Source organism: Dendrobates tinctorius, unplaced genomic scaffold (genome assembly GCF_039654945.1).
Source record: "Dendrobates tinctorius isolate UK_male_01 unplaced genomic scaffold, ASM3965494v1 ptg000054l, whole genome shotgun sequence".
NCBI classification, from domain to species: Eukaryota; Metazoa; Chordata; class Amphibia; order Anura; family Dendrobatidae; genus Dendrobates; species Dendrobates tinctorius.
The window spans coordinates 3,370,001-3,395,343 of record NW_027361722.1 but is presented as its reverse complement, the minus strand read 5'-3'; the positions used below and the strand labels follow the sequence as shown (position 1 = coordinate 3,395,343).

At 47.0% G+C, this 25,343-nt stretch overlaps 1 protein-coding gene across 1 annotated transcript in view; it reads left to right on the top strand.

Moving 5' to 3' along the window:
* CASR (calcium sensing receptor) overlaps positions 1-25,343 on the top strand; it is a 210,850-nt gene that overhangs the window by 94,626 nt on the left and 90,881 nt on the right. Inside the window, exon 2 of the mRNA XM_073577023.1 lies at positions 20,600-21,036. Within this exon, the coding sequence (XP_073433124.1) occupies positions 20,852-21,036 (185 nt within the window). The 5' untranslated portion in view covers positions 20,600-20,851. The remainder of the gene's footprint in view (positions 1-20,599; positions 21,037-25,343) is intronic.

Here is a 25,343-nt window from a genome sequence, read left to right as displayed (position 1 = left end):
GTACACACGCGAGCATACACCTCGTACACACGCGGCTCCGCTCCGTACACCTCGTACAAGCGCGGCTCCGCTCCGTACACCTCATATACACGTGGCTCCATACACCTTGTACACACGCGGTTCTGCTCCGTACACCTCGTACACACGCGGCTCCGCTCCGTACACCTCGTACATGCGCGGCTCCGCTCCGTACACTCCGTACACACGCAGCTCCGCTCCGTGCACCTCATATACACGTGGCTCTATACATCTTGTACACACTCGACTCCGCTCCGTACACCTTGTACACACACACTCCGCTCCGTACACCTCATACACACGTGGCTCTGCTCTCTACACCTCATACACACATGGCTCTGCTCCGTACACCTCATACACACGTGGCTCTGCTCCGTACACCTCATACACACGTGGCTCCGCTCCGTACACCTCGTACACACGTGGCTCTGCTCCGTACACCTCGTACACATGTGGCTCTGCTCCGTACACCTCGTACACACGTGGCTCCCCTCCGTACACCTCGTACACACGTGGCTCTGCTCCGTACACCTCGTACACATGTGGCTCTGCTCCGTACACCTCGCACACACGTGGCTCCACTCCGTACACCTCGCACACACGTGGCTCCACTCCGTACACCTCGCAAACTCTCGACTCTGCTCCATACACCTCGAACACACCCAGCTCTGTTACATCCACACTGTAAACCCCTTCTGACCCCACACAGAAACTTACCCCATCCAGCGCCATGACAACCAGCACAGCAGAGTCCTGCAGACATGGAGGCCCCTGATCATGTGACCCCTGACTCCTCCCCTCCTGTGACCTCATCACAGGTCCTGTGCGCACAGAACACACAGCCCAGCCACATCATTGCAGGCTGCGGTGGGTCTCTGCGGGAGGGCAAGGATGGGGTCGGTGCATGGGGGGGGTGGCGGCTCAGTGCAATGCGGGAAAAATAGCGTCCCAGGAGGGACGTGGGTGGGGGGTGTCAAAAACGGGACTGTCCCTCGTGAATCGGGACGGTTGGGAGCTATGATATACATGCTAACCTCAAATTTTTATGCAAATCAATTCTATTGTTTGTAAACTGGAAAGATATTATCACAGGTTAACACATTAGATTTCTGCTCTTGAGAGGAGAGGAGGATGCTATGCTGCTTTTTGTGGATGAGGCTGCAGATTATCAGTGTGGTGGCCTTTTTGCTACATGGGTATAGCAACACCTGGGTTGTGCAGTCTGATGGATGGCCTGAAAGAGTCGCATCCTCCATGTATTTGGCAGATGTCCGGTTCTGGAGAGGGTCCACCTGCTATCCTGATGAAGGAGCCGAGCGCGGACATTGCTGTTTACTTATTGCTGGAGTGGATAACTCAGTGGTGGAGGCAGGAAGGCACTAGTGTGATTTGCAGGGGTGGACGAGGCACCCGCAGAAGCTTTGTTTGTTCTCGGTACCCTCTGAATAATTTATTGCGGCTGATGTTTGTTTGTTCCGCGAATGTTATAGGAGAAATCATCCATTTATCCGGGCTGTAAATCAATGCTCTGACGCACGTCACATCACCGGGGCTTCTCAACAGTGAACTCATTAACCATCAATTCTGTTAGATTTTTGAACTGGAATTGAGTTTTAATGGAAGCAATCACCTATGTAACCCAATACTGAGCGATTCTCAGAATATCTAAAATGCAACTTTACTCTGAGATGAAAGGCTGAAAAATACTTTCCTTCTCCATTATCCTCGCAAAACAACTCAGGAGCAGCGCTCCTCCAACTAATGTATTTCTAATGTAGATGAATGATACAAATTATTCCTCTCATTTATTCACTGTTCACCCTATATCTGCTGGATAATAGTGTATAATTTGTCTCCTTGGCTGATTATAGCTTTTCTGCTGCCCAAGGCAAAAATGTAAATGGCGCCCCTCTCCAGAGTGCAATTTAAACATGCATTGGACAGACACAATTCCTTCTTTGTTTTTTGGGTATTCATTCATTATTATTTAGTCCCCATATGGGACATGTACTCGCGATCATTTGATTATGTTTAGTACATGCTGGAATATCATTCTATTGCTGTATATAGCACAAATCAGTGCCCCAGAACCAACTTCAATGCAGGAGTACAGTACCACAATCACTATCAGAATATGAATAAAGCACCAGAATCACCATCATTAAAACATCACCAGATCAATCATCAGTACATGAATCATAATTAGTACAATACAGCACCAGAACCACCATCAATACATGAAAACATCACCAGATCAATCATCAGTACATGAATCATAATTAGTACAATACAGCACCAGAACCACCATCAATACATGAAAACATTACATAAACAACCAACAGTAAATTAATGCATCACCAGAATCATGAGCAGTACATGAATATAGCACCAGAAATATCATCAGTAGCTGAAAACAGCAACAGGACCATCAACAGCACATAAAAATAGCATCAACACTGTCATCAGTTTTGGAATACAAGTCACAAATTGCCAAATGGCAAATAGACCCTAATTAATGATTCTTATATTAAAATATAACTTTTATTAATTAAATTAAATTGTACTAATAATTGTGCATTAAATTAAAATCACAGTGTCTGTTGGTTGATTGATGTCCTGACCAATTGTTAGCCACTGGGGGTGAGCATCTTTTCTACCCTGACAGTTTGCTTGCTATAGACAATTTTACTTTCTATTAATTTTCATTGGGGGTAAGTATTATTCAATGCTTCCCCTCTCAGTGAAGTTACAGTGACAGTGGTATGGATAGCACAATCCATCTGACTGATATCAAGTTGGAGTTGTTCGAGTGGCCTTACTGTTATGTGAATGAATGAGTTATGTTCGTCCCTTTACTACACCATCAAAAATACATCTCTAATAAATATTGGATCGATGCAAACCCCAATATGCATCACTGACCACTGGCTCCAGAGAGTCTGAGACCAATCATTTCAACACAGCAAGCTTTTGAGTTGGAAGTGTATTGCTCCACATCTAAGTATACGAATCCTAGTGTTTTTGGCTGGTTCTCATCAGATTCCTTTTTGTAATTTCTTGATCATGGCAGGAGGTACCTACTTCAACGGAGTTTTAAGTTTCAGCTCTTTCTCACTTCCACAGTATTAATTAATCAATCCCATATGTTCAGTGTGAGGGTGAAATGTCTCCTCTCCGGAGATGTCTGGATGTATGATTTCATAATTTTTTCTCTACAATACTTGGTAACAAATCTTCTCCCCAATCATAACTCACATCTCAAAAAACTTTATCATAGAATAAATGCTCTTCACTACATGACATCTCAGAAATGGTAAATGTCAACTGTGTATATGGCTCCTGCCATCTCCAGACAGACAAATGACCCCTCACCTGGAAGAGGGCAGAGAGCCAATATGTTTACTAGACATGCGACGTCAATAGTCCAGACATATCTCCAATTTGAAGACATGACAGACACTCAGTGACCCAGAGACGGATACAGGGAGATTAACCTCAGGGAGATGTAAAAGATGATAAAGGACTGAGCATGCATTATTTACATGTGTAGTTTCCTGGATGTCTGATCGATGAGCTAAATCAGGTAGAAGGAGGCTGGTCTATCTATTGTACCCTGTTATCAGCCCCTTCAGCTGGAAATAGTTTACTCTAGTGTTTTTCAATGGAATGAATGACACAAAGGGCAGAGAAATCCTAAACCCCAAGGATTTATGTACCCACGAAAAGGGACAGCTCATCTTTGGCTTCCGTGAAGGTGATAACTGCTTTTAGGTCCTGGCCAGCCGAGGCGAGGTTACAAAAACCATCGCGTGCAGCTGTGCTATGAGGTTTCCCTAACTTCCATTAATTTCTAAAGGAACTATGCAATAGGGGCAATAGGACTGAAAAGGAAATAAACCTTTGTTATGCAGTTATATAACAATGTCTACCCACTCCATCAACTGTGACCGGACGGGAACCTTTTTTCAGCCCAGGACCATTTGGATATTTAAGCCATCATTAATAACTTAAATATTATTCTGTTATATTTGGTCAAACATTTTATGACCTCCCTCTAATGAGACGGTGGAGCTGCTTCTCTTTGGTGGGGCTGTGATGTAAGGTGGTATGGATGATATTGCTACTGGTAGCTGCTTTTCCAGATTTGCGTTGGTCTGGAGCAAATTCATCTCTTTGCGATCATATGTTTTGTAAAGAACTCTCAGCAGTAAGTTGCATTGAAGACAGACGCATATTACACATTAACATTGCAGGTCTCCTAACAGTGGGAAATTAATCACTGCTGACGTAACCTTTACAAAACTCAAGCAGTGGGAGGTCTAAAGTATGTACATCACATAGAAGACATCGAAACTAATGTATATACATCACATAGGAGACACAGAGACTGTTCTAGATAGATCACACAGGAGAAGCTGAGACTGATGTACAGTATATACATCACATAGGAGACACAGAGACTGCTATATATTGTGACAATTCTGGTCTAATACGTCCAAGAGTGGACCCTCTGGGTCGTGGATCAGGAGCCCCTGGGCCGAGCACACCTGGTGAAGACCGACCCCTGTACAGGGATCGTTAGGGGCAGAACCGCGACAGCCGGTACCAGGAGGGACGGCTCGATGGACAGGCAGGCAGAACAAGGATAGCAGGACGGGATAGCGGAAAATACTGGGCAGGAGTCCACAGGAGGAGGATCGGAGAGGGGGAAACAGGGCAGAGACAGACAGACGGAAGTGGAGCAGGGCGCAGAGCACACAGGGGAAAACAGCAGAAGGACAGGCAGGATTCACTAGAGAAGATATGGGGCCGATGAGTGCAGGGAAGTCACACAATCACCAGGCGCCCTCAGAATAGAGCGGACGCCTGATATATCCAGAACCCGGAAGTACGTCCTACAGACCCGCCCCTCAGCGACGCCCCCTACTAGCAGAAGAGAGCGGGGGAACGCGCGTGCGCGGCCTAAGGCCGGCGCGGTTACCCGCAGCAGAGCGGAGACCAGAGCGGAAGTGCGCGTGGACAGGAGTGCGCAGGTGAGGGGACGCTGCGGCGGGCACCGCCGCTGAAGGGGCATCGGCGGGCACGGCCGCCGATGTCACAGTACCCCCCCCATATGTCCTCCCCTTCTGAGGTTGGTCAGAAATCTTTTCATGATAAGGGGGGCATCGACATTCTCTCGGGGCTCCCAGGACCTCTCCTCTGGACCAAAACCCTTCCAGTCGATAAGAAAAAGAGTTTTACCCTTGACCCTTTTCATGGCCAAATTGGCGAAGGAGGGGACATGGAGGTTGGTTGGAACCGATTCAGAACTACAGGTTTAAGGAGCGAGACATGGAAGGCGTTAGGGACCCGGAGCGATGCCGGCAACCTCAATTTGTAGGCTACTTCGTTAATGCGCCCAAGTACTTCAAAAGGCCCAATGTATCGAGGACTTAACTTGTAAGCAGGGACTTTTAAGCGGATATGTTTGGTAGAAAGCCAGACTTTGTCCCCGGGATGGTATGGGGGTAGATCCCTTCGTCTCTTGTCTGCGTGTTTCTTAATTCGGATGCTGGCTACCTCGAGCGCCTCCCTGGTCTCCCTCCAAATTTGCGAAAATTCCTTGGCGAGAGTATCTGCTGCAGGAACTCCAGACGATGCGGAAAAGGGCAACGGAACCCCAGGATTTAGCCCAGTTACCACAAAGAACGGCGTCTTGGACGTTGATTCGCTGGGATGATTATTATGAGCGAATTCTGCCCAAGGTAGGAGTGAGACCCAATTATCCTGATGGGCGTTAGAAAAGTGGCGTAAGTAGGTAGTCAAAATTTGATTAATCCGTTCCACTTGGCCATTGGTTTGCGGATGATACGCTGAGGAGAAGTCGAGAGACGTGCCCAGGAGCCGACAGAGAGCCCTCCAGAATCGGGAGGTAAACTGGACCCCTCGATCGGTCACGATTCGTAGAGGAAGACCATGCAGCCTGAAAACCTGGTGGATAAAGATCTCGGCCAACTTCGGAGCAGATGGCAATCCGGACAAGGGAATGAAGTGGGCCATCTTGGAGAAGCGGTCTGCGACGACTAAGATGGTAGTACATCCAGTAGAGCGAGGCAGATCAGTCACGAAATCCATTGCGATTTGCTGCCAAGGGGCCTCTGGCACAGGCAACGGATGAAGGAGACCGGAGGGCAGAGTCCTTGGAACCTTGTTCTGAGCACAGGTCCTGCAGGAGGCTACAAAGTCCTTTGCGTCCTGGTGGAGAGAGGGCCACCAGTAATACCGGGAGAGAAGCAAAAGGGTCTTCTTAATCCCAACGTGCCCAGCAACCTTGGAGGAATGCCCCCAGCGCAGCACTTCCAGACGTTTGTTCAAAGGAACGAAGGTCTTGCCAGGCGGAAGAGTAGAGAATCTCACAGGAGCCACGGAGATAACCTTAGCCGGCTCGATAATATATGATGGATCCTCCTCCTTTTCAGGTGGCTGCAAGGACCTGGAAAGTGCATCAGCTTTGATGTTCTTACTGCCGGGCCGGAAGTGGAGCTTAAACTCAAAACGGGAAAAATACAGGGCCCACCTGGCTTGTCTGGAGTTGAGTCTCTGGGCAGATTGCAGGTAGGCCAAGTTCTTGTGGTCCGTGAAGATAGTAAAGGGATGCACTGCCCCTTCGAGCAGATATCGCCATTCCTCCAGCGCCATCTTAATGGCCAACAATTCCCGGTCCCCAATGGAGTAGTTGCACTCCGCAGGGGAAAAGGATTTGGAGAAGAACCCGCAGGGGACTAGACGTCCGGATGGAGCCTGTTGGGAAAGGACTGCCCCAGCTCCAGTGGAGGAGGCATCAACTTCCAGGATGAAGGGCCTACTGGCCACTGGGCGGTGTAGGATCGGAGCAGAGGCAAAAGAGCGTTTCAGGGCAAGGAAGGCGTCCTCGGCTTCGGAAGACCAGCCGTTAGACTTCGTCCCCTTACGGGTCAGGACCGTGATGGGCTTGGTGACTGTAGAAAAGTGGGGTACAAACTGTCGGTAATAGTTAGCGAAGCCGAGGAAACGCTGGATGGCCTTTATGCCAACTGGACGAGGCCACTGGAGTACCGCGGACAGCTTCTCCGGATCTATCTTTAGGCCGGAATCCGTGATGATATATCCCAAGAAAGGTAACGCTGTTTGCTCGAAGAGGCACTTCTCAATCTTGGCGTAAAGACGATTTTCTCGAAGGCGCTGCAGGACCATGCGTACACTTCTCCGATGGGAGGAGAGATCGGCCGAGAAAGCGAGGATATCATCCAAATACACCACCACGCAGGAATAGAGTAGGTCCCGGAATACCTCGTTTACGAATTCCTGAAACACCGCCGGAGCATTGCAGAGACCGAACGGCATGACCAAGTATTCATAATGGCCGTCCCGAGTATTGAAGGCCGTCTTCCACTCGTCCCCCGCTCGGATTCGGATTAAGTTGTATGCTCCCCGCAGATCCAACTTCGTGAAGATCCTGGCCCCCCTCAGCCGGTCGAAGAGTTCTGGAATCAGCGGGAGCAGGTACCGGTTTTTAACAGTGATGTTGTTCAGGCCCCGGTAATCAATACAGGGTCGCAGGGACCCATCTTTCTTCCGAACGAAGAAGAAACCTGCGCCCGCAGGGGACGAGGATTTCCGGATGAACCCCTTGGCCAGATTCTCCTGTATGTATTCCGTCATAGCCGTGGTCTCTGCTGGGGATAGAGGATAAGTTCTCCCTCTGGGAGGGGTGGCTCCGGGGACTAGGTCGATAGGGCAGTCATAGGAGCGATGAGGTGGTAAGGAGTCCGCCTCCTTTTTGCTGAACACATCAGCATACGTGTGATAGGGTGCGGGAAGGCCCGGAAGGTCGGCAGGCTTCGACCATGGACGGGGACGAGTGAGAGCCCGTAGGCAGTGCTCCTGGCAGGAGTGCCCCCAACGGAGAACTTCCCCAGAGCGCCAGTCAATCACCGGCTCGTGCCGTCTGAGCCAGGGTAGCCCTAGAAGAACAGCATGGGCTAGTTGTGGCAGGACATAAAAGGCTATTCTCTCGAGGTGGAGTTGTCCGATTTGAAGATCTACTTCGACGGTAACCGTGGTGATGAGTCCGGGTAAAGGTTTACCATCAACGGAGGAAATAGCACGAGGGTTCCTCAATACATTCACCGGGATCCGGAGTTTATCAACCTCCTCCTGGCGGATGAAATTACCAGCAGCACCCGAGTCCACATACACCTCCACAGATCCACGCTCCCGACCTGCAATTATCAAAGCTGAAAGGGTAAGGGGGAGAGAGGAATTTTGATCACCTAGGGGGTCCTCTCTTACCTGACCTAGGTGGAGGCATTTCCCGACCTCACTGGCTTCTCCGGACAAGATCGCACAAAATGGTTGGCCCCTCCGCAGTACAGGCAGAGTCCCTTGGTCATCCTCTCCCTGCGCCGCTGCTCGGACAGTCTGACACGATCAATCTGCATGGGCTCAGGAGCGGTACTAACAGGAGCTGCAGGGAAACGAGGGACAGGAGCCTGGTACAGCCTAAAGGACCTTCTCTCTCCGACCGCCTCTCGAGCGCGCCCCTGAAAGCGTAGATCAATACGAGTGGCCAGCGAAATAAGGTCCTCCAGAGTGGTGGGAGTGTCTCGCCCGGCAAGCTCATCCTTGATCTTACTGGAGAGGCCTCTCCAAAAGGCTCCCACAAGAGCCTCATTGTTCCACCCCAACTCTGAAGACAGGGTCCGAAAGCGGATGGTGTATTGCCCCACTGTAAGGGAACCCTGGCGGAGGTTAAAAAGGGCCTCCGTGGTGGATGCTAAGCGACCCGGTTCATCGAATACCTTGCGAAAGGTTTCCAAGAAAGTCTGAATGCTTGACACTACGGGGTCATCCCTCTCCCACAAGGGATTCACCCAGGACAGGGCCTCACCCTCGAGATGGGACACAATGAACGCCACCTTGGCGCGGTCAGTAGGATACTGAAGGGGGGCTAGCTCAAAGTGTAGCCTGCATTGATTCAGAAAACCCCGGCATAACTTAGGGTCTCCGCTGTACCTGGGGGGTTTACCCAAACGGGGAGACGGGGCAGAGACTACGTCTCGGGGGGAAGTTGTTGCGGCTGCAGAGGATTGCAGAGCAAGCAATCGATCATCCACGGATGCCATGTAACTTAAGATGTGGGATTGAGCGTCGCGCTGCTGCGCGAGCTCCTGCTGGAGGCTGACCAGGAGGGGGCGTGCCCGGGGTCTGAGGTCTGCAGGGCGGATAGACGGGTGTCCATAGACTTCATAAAGGACATTATCCGGGTCTGATTTTCTCGAAGGAAAAGTAATTCCTTTTGTGTAGCGGCCGCGGCACCGGCGGGATCCATGGCCTGGTGATACTGTGACAATTCTGGTCTAATACGTCCAAGAGTGGACCCTCTGGGTCGTGGATCAGGAGCCCCTGGGCCGAGCACACCTGGTGAAGACCGACCCCTGTACAGGGATCGCTAGGGGCAGGACCGCAGGGGGCAGAACCGCGACAGCCGGTACCAGGAGGGACGGCTCGATGGACAGGCAGGCAGAACAAGGATAGCAGGACGGGATAGCGGAAAATACTGGGCAGGAGTCCACAGGAGGAGGATCGGAGAGGGGGAAACAGGGCAGAGACAGACAGATGGAAGTGGAGCAGGGCGCAGAGCACACAGGGGAAAACAGCAAAAGGACAGGCAGGATTCACTAGAGAAGATATGGGGCCGATGAGTGCAGGGAAGTCACACAATCACCAGGCGCCCTCAGAATAGAGCAGACGCCTGATATATCCAGAACCCGGAAGTACGTCCTACAGACCCGCCCCTCAGCGACGCCCCCTACTAGCAGAAGAGAGCGGGGGAACGCGCGTGCGCGGCCTAAGGCCGGCGCGGTTACCCGCAGCAGAGCGGAGACCAGAGCGGAAGTGCGCGTGGACAGGAGTGCGCAGGTGAGGGGACGCTGCGGCGGGCACCGCCGCTGAAGGGGCATCGGCGGGCACGGCCGCCGATGTCACATATATACAGTGGGTACAGAAGGTATTCAGACTCCTTTAAATTTATCACTCTGTTTCATTGCAGCCATTTGGTAAATTCAAAAAAGGTCAAGGTTCTGGCTGGTCCAGTCAGGAATGGTCGCAGAGTTGTTCTGAAGCCACTCCTGTTGTGAGTTCATTTTTCCCTTCACCATTGAGGTCTGATAAACTCCCTCCTCTGGTGAAGGAAGTTAGTGAGGCTGATTACCAAACACCTGGGCAGCTAGATGATGACTGGGTGGCTGGAATTGAGGACTGGATATAAGGCTGCCGACGCCCTTCTTCCTGGCTGGTGATTTTCCTGCTGGATTCTTGGAGACCAGTCTGATTCCTGCATCTCAAAGCTAAGTTTTTCTGCTCTTCTTTGTACTCTTCAGTTTTGTTTTTGTTTTGCCTTGTTTTTTGGGAGTTCTGCCATCCCCGGCCGGGGGTGAGCTGAGCTCCATTTTTGTCTCTGATCTGTTGATATTTTGCTCTGTCTTCAGAATATACCTGAGTGCTGATATAGTCTTTTGAAGCCTAGCGACTTCAGGGCCTGTTTTTCCTATCAGTCGGTTGGCTCATTTTGATAGGGTTTTTGCGGATGGCAGACAGCAGCTTTCCTATCCTGTCCTATGTAGTTAGCTTGGGCCCCATCATTTGTTCAACCTATCTTTCTATCTGTGTTAGTGTTTTCATCTTGCTTCACCGTCATTATATGTTGGGGGCTGCCTATTGCTTTGGGGTCTGCTCTGGGGCAGTTTAGTTTTTCCCCTTTCTGTCTTTAGGCTATATAGTTCTCCGGCTGTGATCGAGGGGTCTAGGGCACCGTAGGAACCCCCCACGGCTACTGCTAGTTGTTGTGGATAGGTTCAGGGGTCTGCAATCCGATAGCTGCCAACCTCTTTGGTTTTTCTGGACTTAGCTGGTATTTTGTTTTTTCCTCCTTCGGTGACTCATCATAACAGAATCACCAGCCATACCGCAGATCCTAGGGTACTCAATAGCAGGAGAGAATTGTAAAAAAAAAAAGGAAAAAAAAATTTTTTCTCTCAATGGAGATGAAGCAATTGTCTGATCGTGTGGAGCAGCTCGCTGCTGAAGTGCAGGGAATTTCCGCCTATCTTGCTCATTCACATGCTGCTGAACCAAAGATTCCTACTCCTGATGTATTTTTGGGGGATCGGTCTAAATTCTTGAATTTCAAGAATAATTGAAAATTATTTTTTGCCTTGAAGCCTAACTCGTTGGGGAACTCCGCGCAGCAGGTTAAAATTGTCATCTCTTTGCTGCGCGGCGATCCCCAGGATTGGGCGTTTTCTTTGAAACCTGATGATCATATTCTGAATAATGTGAACGCATTTTTTCAAGCCTTGGGGTTGTTGTATGATGAACCTAATGCTATTGATCAGGCTGAAAAGACCCTGTTGGCATTAAGCCAGGGTCGGGATTCGGCAGAGTTGTACTGTCAAAAATTCCGAAAGTGGGCGGTCCTTACTACCTGGAATGATGGTGCCTTGGCAGCCCTCTTTCGGAAGGGTTTGTCAGAAACTGTAAAAGATACTATGGTGGGATTTCCTGTTCCCTCTGGTCTTGACGATTCTATGTCATTAGCCATTCAGGTGGATCGGCGTTTACGTGAATGCAAAACTACACGAGAGATGTTACCACCTGTTGAACAAATGTCTGAACCTATGCAATGTGATAGAGTTTTGTCTAGGGCGCAACGTCAGGAGTTCAAAAGGCGTAATAAGCTGTGTTTTTTTTGTGGAGATGCCTCGCATATTATTTCTGTCTGCCCTAAACGAGAGAAACGTTGTGCACACACGTTTCTGTGGGTAGTGTTCAACCTAAGTTTCTTCTGGCAATTACTCTGATCTGCTCCCTGTCCACATTTTCCGCTAAGGCTTTTGTGGATTCGGGAGCAGCTCTGAACCTGATGGACTTGGATTTTGCTAAACGTTGTGGATTTCCGATGACACCTCTGCAGACGCCTATCCCTTTGAGGGGTATTGATGCTACTCCTTTGGCGAAGAATAAACCTCAGTTTTGGACCCAGGTGGTAATGCGGGTCGCCCCAGACCATCAAGAAAATTGCAGATTTTTGGTGTTGCATAATTTGCATGATACCATTGTTCTGGGGTTTCCCTGGTTGCAAATCCATAATCCAGTTCTGGATTGGAAATCTTTGTCTGTGGTGAGTTGGGGTTGTCAGTGTGCCCTTAGTGATGCTTCTGTTTTCTCCACCTCTCCCCAGTCGCATGATGTTCCTGACTATTTGGCTGACTTTTATGATGTATTTAGTGAGAATGAGTCTGCGTCTTTGCCTCCTCATAGGAGTTATGACTGTGCAATTGAGCTGAACCCGGGGTGTAAATTCCCCAAGGGTCGGCTTTTCAATTTATCTGTACCCGAGCACGAGGCTATGCGATCCTATATTAAGGAGGCATTGGAGAAGGGTCATATTAGACCATCCTCTTCACCCTTAGGTGCTGGGTTTTTTTTCGTGGCTAAAAAGGATGGTTCATTAAGGCCTTGTATTGACTATCGTGCCCTCAACAAAATTACTGTTAAATATCAGTATCCGTTACCCCTGATTTCTGATCTATTCTCCAGAGTTAAAGGTGCTTGCTGGTTTACCAAGCTTGACCTCAAGGGGGCGTATAATCTTATTCGCATTAAGCATGGGGATGAATGGAAGACAGCGTTTAATACTCCGGAGGGACATTTTGAGTACCTGGTGATGCCTTTTGGGCTCACTAATGCCCCTTCTGTCTTCCAGTGCTTCATGAATGATATATTCCGAGACTTTGTGGATAAATCTTTGATTATCTATCTGGATGATATTTTGATCTTCTCCAAGAATTGGGACTCTCATGTGGAACATGTTCGAACTGTGTTCCGGATTTTGAGGGAGAATTCCCTGTATGTCAAGGGATCGAAATGCCTTTTTGGAGTACAGAGGATTTCATGTTTGGGATTTATTTTGTCTCCGTGAACTATTGAAATGGACCCGGCCAAGGTACAGGCCATTTATGATTGGGTTCAGCCCACTTCTTTGAAGGCCCTCCAGAAGTTTTTGGGTTTTGCTAATTTTTATCGGAAATTTATAGCTAATTTTTCTGGTATTGCCAAGCCATTGACGGATTTGACTAGGAAGGGTGCTGATGTGCTGAATTGGTCTCCGGAGGCTGTTTCTTCCTTTCAGGAGCTGAAGCAAAGATTCACTTCTGCTCCGGTTTTGCGGCAACCTGATGTCTCACTCCCGTTTCAGGTGGAGGTGGACGCTTCTGAGATTGGTGCAGGAGCGGTGTTGTCCCAAAAAGATCCTGTGACATCTAAAATGAATCCTTGTGCTTTCTTTTCCCGAAAGTTCTCCCCATCCGAACGTAACTATGATGTGGGGAATCGGGAACTGTTGGCCATGAAATGGGCATTTGAGGAGTGGAGACATTGGTTGGAGGGAGCCAAACACCAAGTCGTGGTCCTTACTGACCACAAGAATTTGATTTACCTGGAGTCGGCCAAGCGCTTGAATCCTAGACAGGCTAGGTGGGCCTTGTTTTTCACACGTTTTGATTTTGTGGTCTCTTTTCTTCGGGGCACTAAGAATGTCAAGGCAGACGCCCTCTCTAGGAGTTTCCTTGCTGATTCTCCTGTTGTGACTAAGCCTGCTACCATCTAAGGTGAGGTGGTAGTTCTTTCTGCCATCTCGCCCGATTTGAGACGTGCTCTGGAAGTGTTTCAGGAGGACAAACCTGAGCGTTGTCCCAGTGGAAAGTTGTATGTTCCTGACCAGTGGAGGAAGAGAGTGATGTCTGAAGTTCATTGCTCTGCATTGGCTGGTCATCCAGGTATTTTTGGTACTAGAGATCTGGTGAGTCGGTCTTTTTGGTTGCGCGCCTTGTCTCATGATGTCAGGAATTTTGTGCAGTCCTGTGGGACTTGCTCCCGGTCTAAACCTTGTTCTCGCTCTAGTGGCTTGTTGATGCCTTTGCTGCTGCCCAGGAGGCCATGGACCCATATTTCTATGGATTTTATCTCAGATATGCCTGTCTCTCAGAGAATGACTGTTATTTGGGTGATTTGAGATAGATTCTCTAAGATGGTCCATCTTGTACCACTCCCTAAGTTGCCATCTTCCTCTGAGTTGGTGCCCTTGTTTTTGCAACAGGTGGTTCGCTTGCACGGGATTCCTGAGAACATTGTATCTGACAGAGGAGTTCAGTTTGTGTCTAGATTTTGGAGGACTTTCTGTTCCAAGCTGGGAATTCAGTTGTCCTTCTCCTCTGCGTTTCACCCTCAGACCAATGGGCAGACGGAGAGAACAAACCAGACTTTGGAGTCGTATTTGAGATGTTTCATTTCTGCCAATCAGGATGATTGGGTTTCATTTTTGCCCTTGGCCGAATTTGCTTTAAATAATAGAGCTAGTTCTGCCACTTTGATGTCACCTTTTTTTTGTAACTTTGGTTTTCACCCTCGATTTTCTTCAGGGCAGGTGGAGCCTTCTGCCTGCCCAGGTGTTGACACTGTGGTGGAGAGAATGCACCAGATCTGGGACCAAGTAGTGGATAAGTTGTCTCTCTCCCAGGAAAAGGCCCAGCGGTTTTCCAACTGGCGTAGGACCGTTGGTCCCCAGTTTAAGGTGGGTGATATGGTTTGGTTGTCATCAAAAAATATCGCTATGAAGGTGGCTTCTCCTAAGTTTAAGCCTAGATTTATTGGACCTTTCAAGATTTTAGAGATTATTAATCCGGTCTATTTTCGGTTGGCTCTTCCTGTCACATTTAAAATTCATAATGTGTTTCATAAGTCCTTGTTGAAGAGGTTTGTTGAACCAGTAGTTCCTGTGGTGGCACCTCCTGACCCTATATTGGTTGAAGGAAACATGGAATATGAGGTAGAGAAGATACTGGATTCCCGTCTGGCTAGACGGAGACTCCAGTATTTGGTAAAGTGGAAGGGTTATGGTCAGGATAATTCCTGGGTCACTGCCTCTGATATTCATGCCGAAAGATTGGTGCGTGCCTTTCATCGGGCTCACCCGGATCGCCCTGGTGGCATGGATGAGGGTTCGGTGACCCCTCCTCAAGGGGGAGGTACTGTTGTGAGTTCATTTTTCCCTTCACCATTGAGGTCTGATGAACTCCCTCCTCTGGTGAAGGAAGGTAGTGAGGCTGATTACCAAACACCTGGGCAGCTAGATGATGACTGGGTGGCTGGAATTGAGGACTGGATATAAGGCTGCCGACGCCCTTCTTCCTGGCTGGTGATTTTCCTGCTGGATTCTTGGAGACCAGTCTGATTCCTGCATCTCAAAGCTAAGTTTTTCTGCTCTTCTTTGTACTCTTCAGTTTTGTTTTTGTTTTGCCTTGTTTTTTGGGAGTTCTGCCATCCCCGGCCGGGGGTGAGCTGAACTCCATTTTTGTCTCTGATCTGTTGATATTTTGCTCTGTCTTCAGAATATACCTGAGTGCTGATATAGTCTTTTGAAGCCTAGCGACTTCAGGGCCTGTTTTTCCTATCAGTCAGTTGGCTCATTTTGATAGGGTTTTTGCGGATGGCAGACAGCAGCTTTCCTATCCTGTCCTATGTAGTTAGTTGTGCCCCATCATTTGCTCAACCTATCTTTCTATCTGTGTTAGTGTTTTCATCTTGCTTCACCGTCATTATATGTTGGGGGCTGCCTATTGCTTTGGGGTCTGCTCTGGGGCAGTTTAGTTTTTCCCCTTTCTGTCTTTAGGCTATATAGTTCTCCGGCTGTGATCGAGGGGTCTAGGGCACCGTAGGAACCCCCCACGGCTACTGCTAGTTGTTGTGGATAGGTTCAGGGGTCTGCAATCCGATAGCTGCCAACCTCTCTGGTTTTTCTGGACTTAGCTGGTATTTTGTTTTTTCCTCCTTCGGTGACTCATCATAACACACTCCTTTGTTATTTTAGCTGTGTGCTTAGGGTCATTGTCTTGTTGGAAGGTGAACCTTCGGCCAAGTCAGAGGTCCAGAGCACTCTGGAAGAGGTTTTCTTCCAGGATATTGCTGTACTTGGCCACAGTCATCTTTCCTTCAATTGCAACCAGTTGTCCTGTCCCTGTAGCTGAAAAACACCCCCATAGCATGATGCTGCCACCATGTTTCACTGTTGGGATTGTATTGGGCAGGTGATGAGCAGTGCCTTGTTTTCTCCACACATACTGCTTAGAATCATCACCAAAAAGTTCTATCTACCTCTCATCAAACCAGAGGATCTTATTTCTCATAATCTGGGAGTCCTTCATGTGTTTTGCAACTCTGCCATAAAGGCCATACTGGTGGAGGGCTGCAGTGATAGTTGACTTTGTGGAACTTTCTCCCATCTCCCTACTGCATCTCTGGAGCTCAGCCACAGTGATCTTGGGGTTCTTCTTTACCTCTCTCACCAAGGCTCTTCTCCCACGATTGCTCAGTTTGGCTGGATGGCCAGGTCTACAAAGAATTGTGGTGGTCCCAAACTTCTTCCATGTAAGGATTATGGAGGCCACTGTGCTCTTAGGAACCTTGAGTACTGCAGAAATTCTTCTGTAACCTTGGCCAGATCTGTGCCTTGCCACAATTCTGTCTCTGAGCTCCTTGGCCAGTTCCTTTGGCCTCATGATTCTCATTTGGTCTGACATGGACTGTGAGCTGTGAGGTCTTATATAGACAGGTGTGCGCCTTTACAGATCAAGTCCTATCAGTGTAATTACACACAGCTGGACTCCAGTGAAGGAGTAGAACCACCTCAAGGGGGATTACAAGGAAATGGACAGCATGTGACTTAAATATGAGTGTCTGAGGAAAGAGTCTGAATACTTATGACCATGTGAGATTAGAATTTTTCTTTTTTAATAAATTTGCAAAAATTTCTACATTTCTGTTATTTTTTTCAGTCAAGATGGGGTGCAGAGTGTAGATTAATGAGAAAAGAATGAACTTTTTTTTGAATTTACCAAATGGCTGCAATGAAACAAAGAGTGAAAAATTTAAAGTGGTCTGAATACTTTCTGTACCCACTGTACATCACATAGGAGAAACTGAGACTGCTGTAAATATATCACATTGAAGACGCTGAGACTACTGTATATACATGATGTAGGAGACACAAAAACTGTAGTATAAACATCACGTAGGAGACACGGAGACTGATTTATATACATCACATAGGAGATGCTGAGACTGCAGTATATAAGTCACATAGGAGACGTTGAGACTGCTTTATATACATCACAAAGGAGATACTGAGACTGCTGTATATACATCACATAGGAGATACCAAGACTGCTGTTTATACATCACATTTGCCCACAAGGAACATCCTGACCCCGGCAATGATCAGCATTGGACTGAATCCATCTTGTGCGTGTTACAGCAGCATTTAGTCGTGAATGATACATGTGCATGAGCTACAGGAAAATTAATGGCCAGCACAGGGAAAACCAGGGCCAACAGCAAGGGCACTGTGGCTCATTGGGAATCTGTCCCTGGGCCGGACCAAATGATAATGCTGGCTGTATATGGCATTGTATGAGAACAGCAGACCTGTATTTTACAGTTTATGTGATGTGCATTATTATCTCTTATCTGTTTTTTTAATTAGCTGCTCTGAGCTGATTGATGACTGCAAATCATATCAAAGGACAGCTGAACTTTCCTGTGATCATAAATCACCAGCAGAGAAAAACCTCAGTGAGGCTGGTTTCACACTTGCGTTTTTTGCGCTGTTTTTTAGCGCAAAAAAACGAATACTTTTTTTCCTATGTTTTACATGGGGTGCGCTTATGTGCGCATACACATGCATTTGTACGCGTTTGCATGTGCATGCTTTTTTTGTAGAGTGCACTCAGGCGCACAAAATGCATCCTGTTGCATTTTTTGTGCGTCTGACTTGCCCCAAAAAATGCATGCGCACGCAATGCGCTTTTTTTACAGCAAAACACCCATTGTAATCTATGGGTGCGCATACGAGCACATTGTAATGCGCACGTATGCGCAAAAAAGGCATGCTTTTTTCTAAAAAAACGCACCAAAACCCACAAAAAATGCACACAAACGCATGATGCATTTTTTCCATGCGTTTGTGTGCGCAAAAAAACGCAAGTGTGAAAGTAGCCTCAGAGAATTAAAAACTCTCACCTTTGAACAAGCTTACAGACAGAGTCTTAGTTACCTCATTCTGCAGCCTGCAATAGACAGAATGGCTGTAGAAGGCAAATTACACAACTTTTTTTTTTAAGAAACCCAATTGCAAAAATGATTTTTAGCCCTGAATAGATTACGGTAAGTTTAAAAAAATGCAAAAAGCTGTCTATATCCACTAACAAACGAGTCTTGTGTTAGTCCCATTCTGAGGGTCTGATATCACTTTATAGCGCAGGATTTTTTTTATGAGAATGATGTCTGAGCCGCGCGATCTCCACTGTGGACGCAGCAAATGCATCACTCCTATTACCGGCAATGCACCTAATGCTCGGGGGCTTTGCGGCTGCCATATAACCTCACAGTATTGAAGTCAGGAAGAAATTCTCTGCTCGATCAATCCTGTACAATTTGGCTGTTTGGAGCCTGTGAGGCCACAGACGTCTCTCCCAGAAGGTAAAGTGTATATTGTAGTTATACAAAGACCAAACCTATCCCTGTGGAAAGAAAAGAACCTGCGGGGGACGGCGGAGGGGTCTCACATAATGCAGAATACTGAGAAATCTGTACACAGAAGTAACCTGCAGAATTCCGGCCTTCTCTGGATTACTCTGTTAACTATTTTACTCCCGGGCTGTGAAGTTTGAAAAGACTCCGGTATAATGTAAATTATGTTCCATTTACATACAGAAATCATGTAGAAACGCATGACCTCAGCAAAGTTCTCTTCTAGCACTCAGGTCACGTAACTTCCAGGTACCTGGTCAGATTCCCATAATCAGAAGGCCATGCCTGGGGCACCGGGAGTGTGAAAGGTGCGAAAGGTGGAATGTTCTCCATGTGCATAAAACATTTCCTTATTCACTCACTATTCTGCTGGTGCAGTCACTGTGTACATACATTACATTACTGATCCTGAGTTACATCCTGCATTATACCCCAGAGCTGCACTCACTATTCTGCTGGTGCAGTCACTGTGTACATACATTACTGACCCTGAGTTACATCCTGTATTATACTCCAGAGCTGCACTCACTATTCTGCTGGTGCAGTCACTGTGTACATACATTACATTACTGATCCTGAGTTACATCCTGTATTATACTCCAGAGCTGCACTCACTATTCTGCTGGTGCAGTCACTGTGTACATACATTACATTACTGATCCTGAGTTACATCCTGTATTATACTCCAGAGCTGCACTCACTATTCTGCTGGTGCAGTCACTGTGTACACGCATTACATTACTGATACTGAGTTACATCCTGTATTATACTCCAGAGCTGCACTCACTATTCTGCTGGTGCAGTCACTGTGTACAAGCATTACATTACTGATCCTGAGTTACATCCTGCATTATACTCCAGAGCTGCTCTCACTATTCTGCTGGTGCAGTCACTGTGTACATGCATTACATTACTGATACTGAGTTACATCCTGTAGTATACCCCAGAGCTGCACTCACAATTCTGCTGGTGCAGTCACAGTGTACATACATTACATTACTGATCCTGAGTTACCTCCTGTTTTATACTCCAGAGCTGCACTCACTATTCTGCTGGTGCAGTCACTGTGTACATACATTACATTACTGATCCTGAGTTACCTCCTGTATTATACTCCAGAGCTGCACTCACTATTCTGCTGGTGCAGTCACTGTGTACATACATTACATTACTGTTCCTGAGTTACATCCTGTATTATACCCCAGAGCTGCACTCACTATTCTGCTGGTGCAGTTACTGTGTACATGCATTACATTACTGATCCTGAGTTACCTCCTGTATTATACTCCAGAGCTGCACTCACTATTCTGCTGGTGCAATCACTGTGTACATACATTACTGATCCTGAGTTACATCCAGTATTATACCCCAGAGCTGCACTCACTATTCTGCTGGTGCAGTCACTGTGTACATACATTACTGATCCTGAGTTACATCCAGTATTATACCCCAGAGCTGCACTCACTATTCTGCTGGTGCAGTCACTGTGTACATACATTACACTACTGATCCTGAGTTACCTCCTGTATTATATTCCAGAGCTGCACTCACTATTCTGCTGGTGCAGTCACTGTGTACATACATTACATTACTGATCCTGAGTTACATTCTGTATTATACTCCAGAGCTGCACTCACTATTCTGCCTGTGCAGTCACTGTGTACATACAGTACATTACTTATCCTGAGTTACATCCTGTATTATCCTCCAGAGCTGCACTCACTATTCTGCTGGTGCAGTCATTGTGTACATACATTACATTACTGATCCTGAGTTACATCCTGTATTATACCCCAGAGCTGCACTCACTATTCTGCTGGTGCAGTCACTGTGTGACAGAGACTAATTATACATGTGGAGAATGTGCCTTGTCTCTGATAATTGCATTTATTAATTGTTACGTTTCTCATTTTTTAAGGGCAATGGCTTTCACATGACGATGTGTTGCGGTAACCTGAGGACTGCGATGGCCAGATCCACATTGGAGACATTACCACTACAGCGAGCGCCTCTCCTCCACTTCTTCCCCTGTAGAAATGAGGCCGTGGGCCTCCACAATCCATAGCAGGGACAGCAGCCTTCAGCTTTCGCAGCCCCTGCCTGACATTGTGCTTCATGCCACAAATTCTCGGTCTCCTTCTTCTGAACCAGGACACCACACAGGAGAAGGATGAATCACTACATCCGCTGCTTACTGCTGCTCAGCTTCGTACTGGACACGACCAGCTATGGACCAAACACCAGAGCCCAGAAGAAGGGAGACATCATACTCGGTGGCCTGTTCCCCATTCATTTTGGTGTTAACTCTAAGGATGAGATCTTGGAGTCCAGACCGGAATCCCTTGAATGTAACAGGTAATGGATGTGCAATCTCAGGGTGACGTGGGGCACATGCTGACGACTGTCCGATAGGGAGATGTTTAAGCCTTCTTTCTTCTGCCTTGTACGGCTGAAGACCAGGTGCATCTGTGGAGAAATCTGTAAAGACTGTGTAGAAGTTTCTAAACAATTATGGCAAATTTCAGCATGAAGTAGTATGGTGACATAATCCCCCATGTACCCTATTCTTTAGAATTCCTGGGAAGGTCCTGGGGGAGCCGGAGCTAAACATTATTATTTCAGGTGCATCTCTGAATAGCAGAAGAATGTAAAATGCTTCTCACCTTCCTGACGGTCCCTGGTGGTAGTGTGAAGGAAATAAGTATTTGATCCCTTGCTGATTTTGTTAGTTTGCCCACTGACAGACATGAACAGTCTATAATTTAAGGGTCGGTTAATTTTACCATTGAGCGATAGAATATCAAAAATAAAATCCAGAAAATCACTTTGTATAAATTATATAAATTTATTTGCATTTTTGCAGTGAGAAATAAGTATTTGATCCCTCTGGCAAACAAGACTTCATACTTGGTGGTAAAACCCTTGTTGGCAAGCCCAGCAGTCAGACGTGTTTTGTAGTTGATGATGAGGTTTGCGCACATGTCAGGAGGAGTTTTGCTCCACTCCTCTTTGCAGATCGTCTCTAAATCAGTAAGATTTTGAGGCTGTCATTTGGCAACTCGGAGCTTCACCTCCCTTCAAATGTTTTCTATGGGATTATGGTCTGGAGACTGGCTAGGCCACTCCATGACCTTAATGTGCTTCTTTTTCAGCCACTCCTTTGTCACTTTGGCTGTATGTTTTGGGTCATTGACTTGCTAGAAGACCCAGCCACGACCCATTTTTAATGTCCTGGCAGAGGGAAGGAGGTTGTCACTCAGGATTTTACAGTACATGGCGCCATCTATTCTCCCATTGGTGCCGTGAAGTAGTCCTGTGCCCTTAGCAGAGAAACATCTCCAAAACATAATGTTTCCACCTCCATGCTTAACAGTGGGGATGGTGTTCTTTGGGTCATAGGCAGCATTTCTCTTCCTCCAAACACAGCGAGTTGAGTTAATGCCAAAGAGCTCAATTTTTGTCTCTTCTCACCACAGCACCTTCTCCCAATCACTCACAGAATCATCCAGGTGTTCATTGGCAAACTTCAGACGGCCTGCACATGTGCCTCCTGAGCAGGGGGACCTTGCAGGCACTGCAGGATTGTAAACTTTTACGGCGTAATGTGTTACCAGTGGTTTTCTTGGTGACTGGGGTCCCAGCTGCCTTGAGATCATTAACAAGTTCCCCCTGTGTAGTTTTAGGCTGATCTCTCACCATCCTCATGATCAAAGATACCCCACAAGGTGAGATTTTGCATGGTGCCCCCAGATCGATGTCGATTGACAGTCATTTTGTATTTCTTCCATTTTTTTACTATTGCCCTAACAGTTGTCTCCTTCTCACCCAGCGTCTTCCTTATGGTTTTGTAGCCCATTCCAGCTTTGTGCAGGTCTATGATCTTGTCCCTGACATCCTTATAAAGCTATTTGGTCTTGCCCATGTTGTAGAGGTTAGAGTCTGACTGATTAATTGAGTCTGTGGACAGGAGTCTTTTATAAAGGTGACTATGTAAGACAGCTGTCTGTAATGCAGATAACGAGTTGATTCGGAGCGTCTAACTGGTCTGTAGGAGCCAGAACTCTTAATGGTTGGTAGGGGATCAAATACTTATTTCTCACTGCAAAATGCAAATAAATTTATATAATTTATACAAAGTGATTTTCTGGATTTTATATTTGATATTCTATCTCCAAATGTTAAAATTAACCGACCCTTAAAATGATAGACTGTTCATGTCTTTGTCAGTGGCAAACTTACAAAATCAGCAAGGGATCAAATAATTATTTCCTTCACTGTATGGCTCCCTTCAACATCTTCCATTCCAACATTACAATGCTTTACAACGATTACAATGATTTGTCACTGGAAGGAGAGGAGGTGAGCTGTGACATCACCTGTTGTGAATGGTGTATACTGTGTTATCTACTGTATATAGAAATATTATCAGTCATTGTACAGGAGGAGGAGGAGGTGAGCTGTGACATCACCTGTTGTGAATGGTGGATGGTGTGTTATCAGCTGCATGTAGAGGTGTTATCAGTCATTGTGCTGGAGGAGGAGGTGAGCTGTGATATCACCTGTTGTGAATGCTGGATCATGTGTTATCAGCTGCATGTAGAGGTGTTATCAGTCATTGTACTGGAGGAGGAGGTGAGCTGTGATATCACCTGTTGTGAATGGTGGATCCTGCGTTATCTACTCTATATAGAGGTCTTGTCAGACATTGTACAAGTGGAGGAGGTGAGTTGTGGCATCACATGTTGTGAATCGTGGATCTTGTGTTATCTACTGTATATAGAGGTTTTACCAGTCATTGTACAGGAGGTGAGCTGTGACATCTATTGTGAATGGTGGATCCTGTGTTATCTACTGTATATAGAAGTGTTACTGGTCATTGTACAGGAGGAGGTGAGCTGTGAATGGTGGATACTGCGTTATCTACTGTATACAGAGTTGTCATCAGTCATTGTACAGGAAGAGGAGGTGAGCTGTGACATCACCTAACATTTTATTGGACTTGTGAAACTGTTGATCAGTCTTCTCTGCAAAACAAAAAGTTAGAGTCTACAATAAGGGTCCTAGACGGTGAGATTTTTTTTATATATAGATAGAGATAGGAAAACTAAAAAAACGTTTATCAAACATTCGTTTAACATAAGAAAGCTAATTGAAACAATAGATGATTTTCTGCTGATACTTTCCCTTTATGAGCTCTGTGGTTTGGCTTTTGACCAAGTGTTGGGCAGCCAGTCCTCAGTGCCAGTGGTTGATCTCTCCAACTGTTTTGATACAATGTCCATGGTACTCTGTCCACGATACTCTGTTCATGAAACTCTGCCCAGGATACTCTGTCTATGGTACTCTGTCCAGGATACTCTGTCTATGGTACTCTGTCCAGGATACTCTGTCTATGGTACTCTGCCCAGGACACTCTGTCCATGGTACTCTGTCCAGGACACTCTGTCCATGGTACTCTGTCCAGGATACTCTGCCTATGGTACTTTGTCTATGGTACTCTGTCCAGGATACTCTGTCTATGGTACTCTGCCCAGGATACTCTGTCCATGGTACTCTGTCCAGGATACTCTGCCTATGGTACTTTGTCTATGGTACTCTGTCCAGGATACTCTGTCTATGGTACTCTGCCCAGGATACTCTGTCCATGGTACTCTGTCCAGGATACTCTGCCTATGGTACTTTGTCTATGGTACTCTGTCCAGGATACTCTGTCTATGGTACTCTGCCCAGGATACTCTGTCCATGGTACTCTTTCCAGGATACTCTGTCTATGGTACTCTGTCCAGGATACTCTGTCTATGGTACTCTGTCCAGGATACTCTGTCTATGGTACTCTGCCCAGGATACTCTGTCCATGGTACTCTGTCCAGGATACTCTGCCTATGGTACTTTGTCTATGGTACTCTGTCCATGGTTCTCTGTCCAGGATACTGTGTCTATGGTACTCTATCCAGGATACTCTATGGTGCTCTATCCAGGATACTCTGTCCATGGTACTCTGTCCAGGATACTCTGCCTATGGTACTTTGTCTATGGTACTCTGTCCAGGATACTCTGTCCATGGTTCTCTGTCCAGGATACTGTGTCTATGGTACTCTATCCAGGATACTCTGTCTATGGTACTCTATCCAGGATACTCTGTCCATGGTACTCTGCACAGGATACTCTGTCTATGGTACTTTGTCTATGGTACTGTGTCCAGGATACTTTGTCCATAGTACTCTATCCATGATACTCTGTCTATGGTACTCTGCCCAGGATACTCTGTCCATGGTACTCTGTCAAGGATACTTTGTCTATGGTACTGTGTCCAGGATACTTTGTCCATGGTACTCTATCCATGATACTCTGTTTATGGTACTCAGCCCAGGATACTCTGTCCATGGTACTCTGCCCAGGATACTCTGTCCATGGTACTCTATCCATGATACTCTGCCTATGGTAGTCTCTCCAGGATAGTCTGTCTATGGTAGTCTGTCCAGGATAGTCTGTCTATGGTACTATGTCCATGGTACTCTGTCCAGGATACTCTGTCAAGGATACTCTGCCCATGGTACTGTGTACATGATACTCTGTCCATGGTCCTCTACCCATGGTACTGTGTCCATTGTCCTCTGCCCATGGTCCGCTGTCCATGGTACTGTGCACATGATACTCTGTGC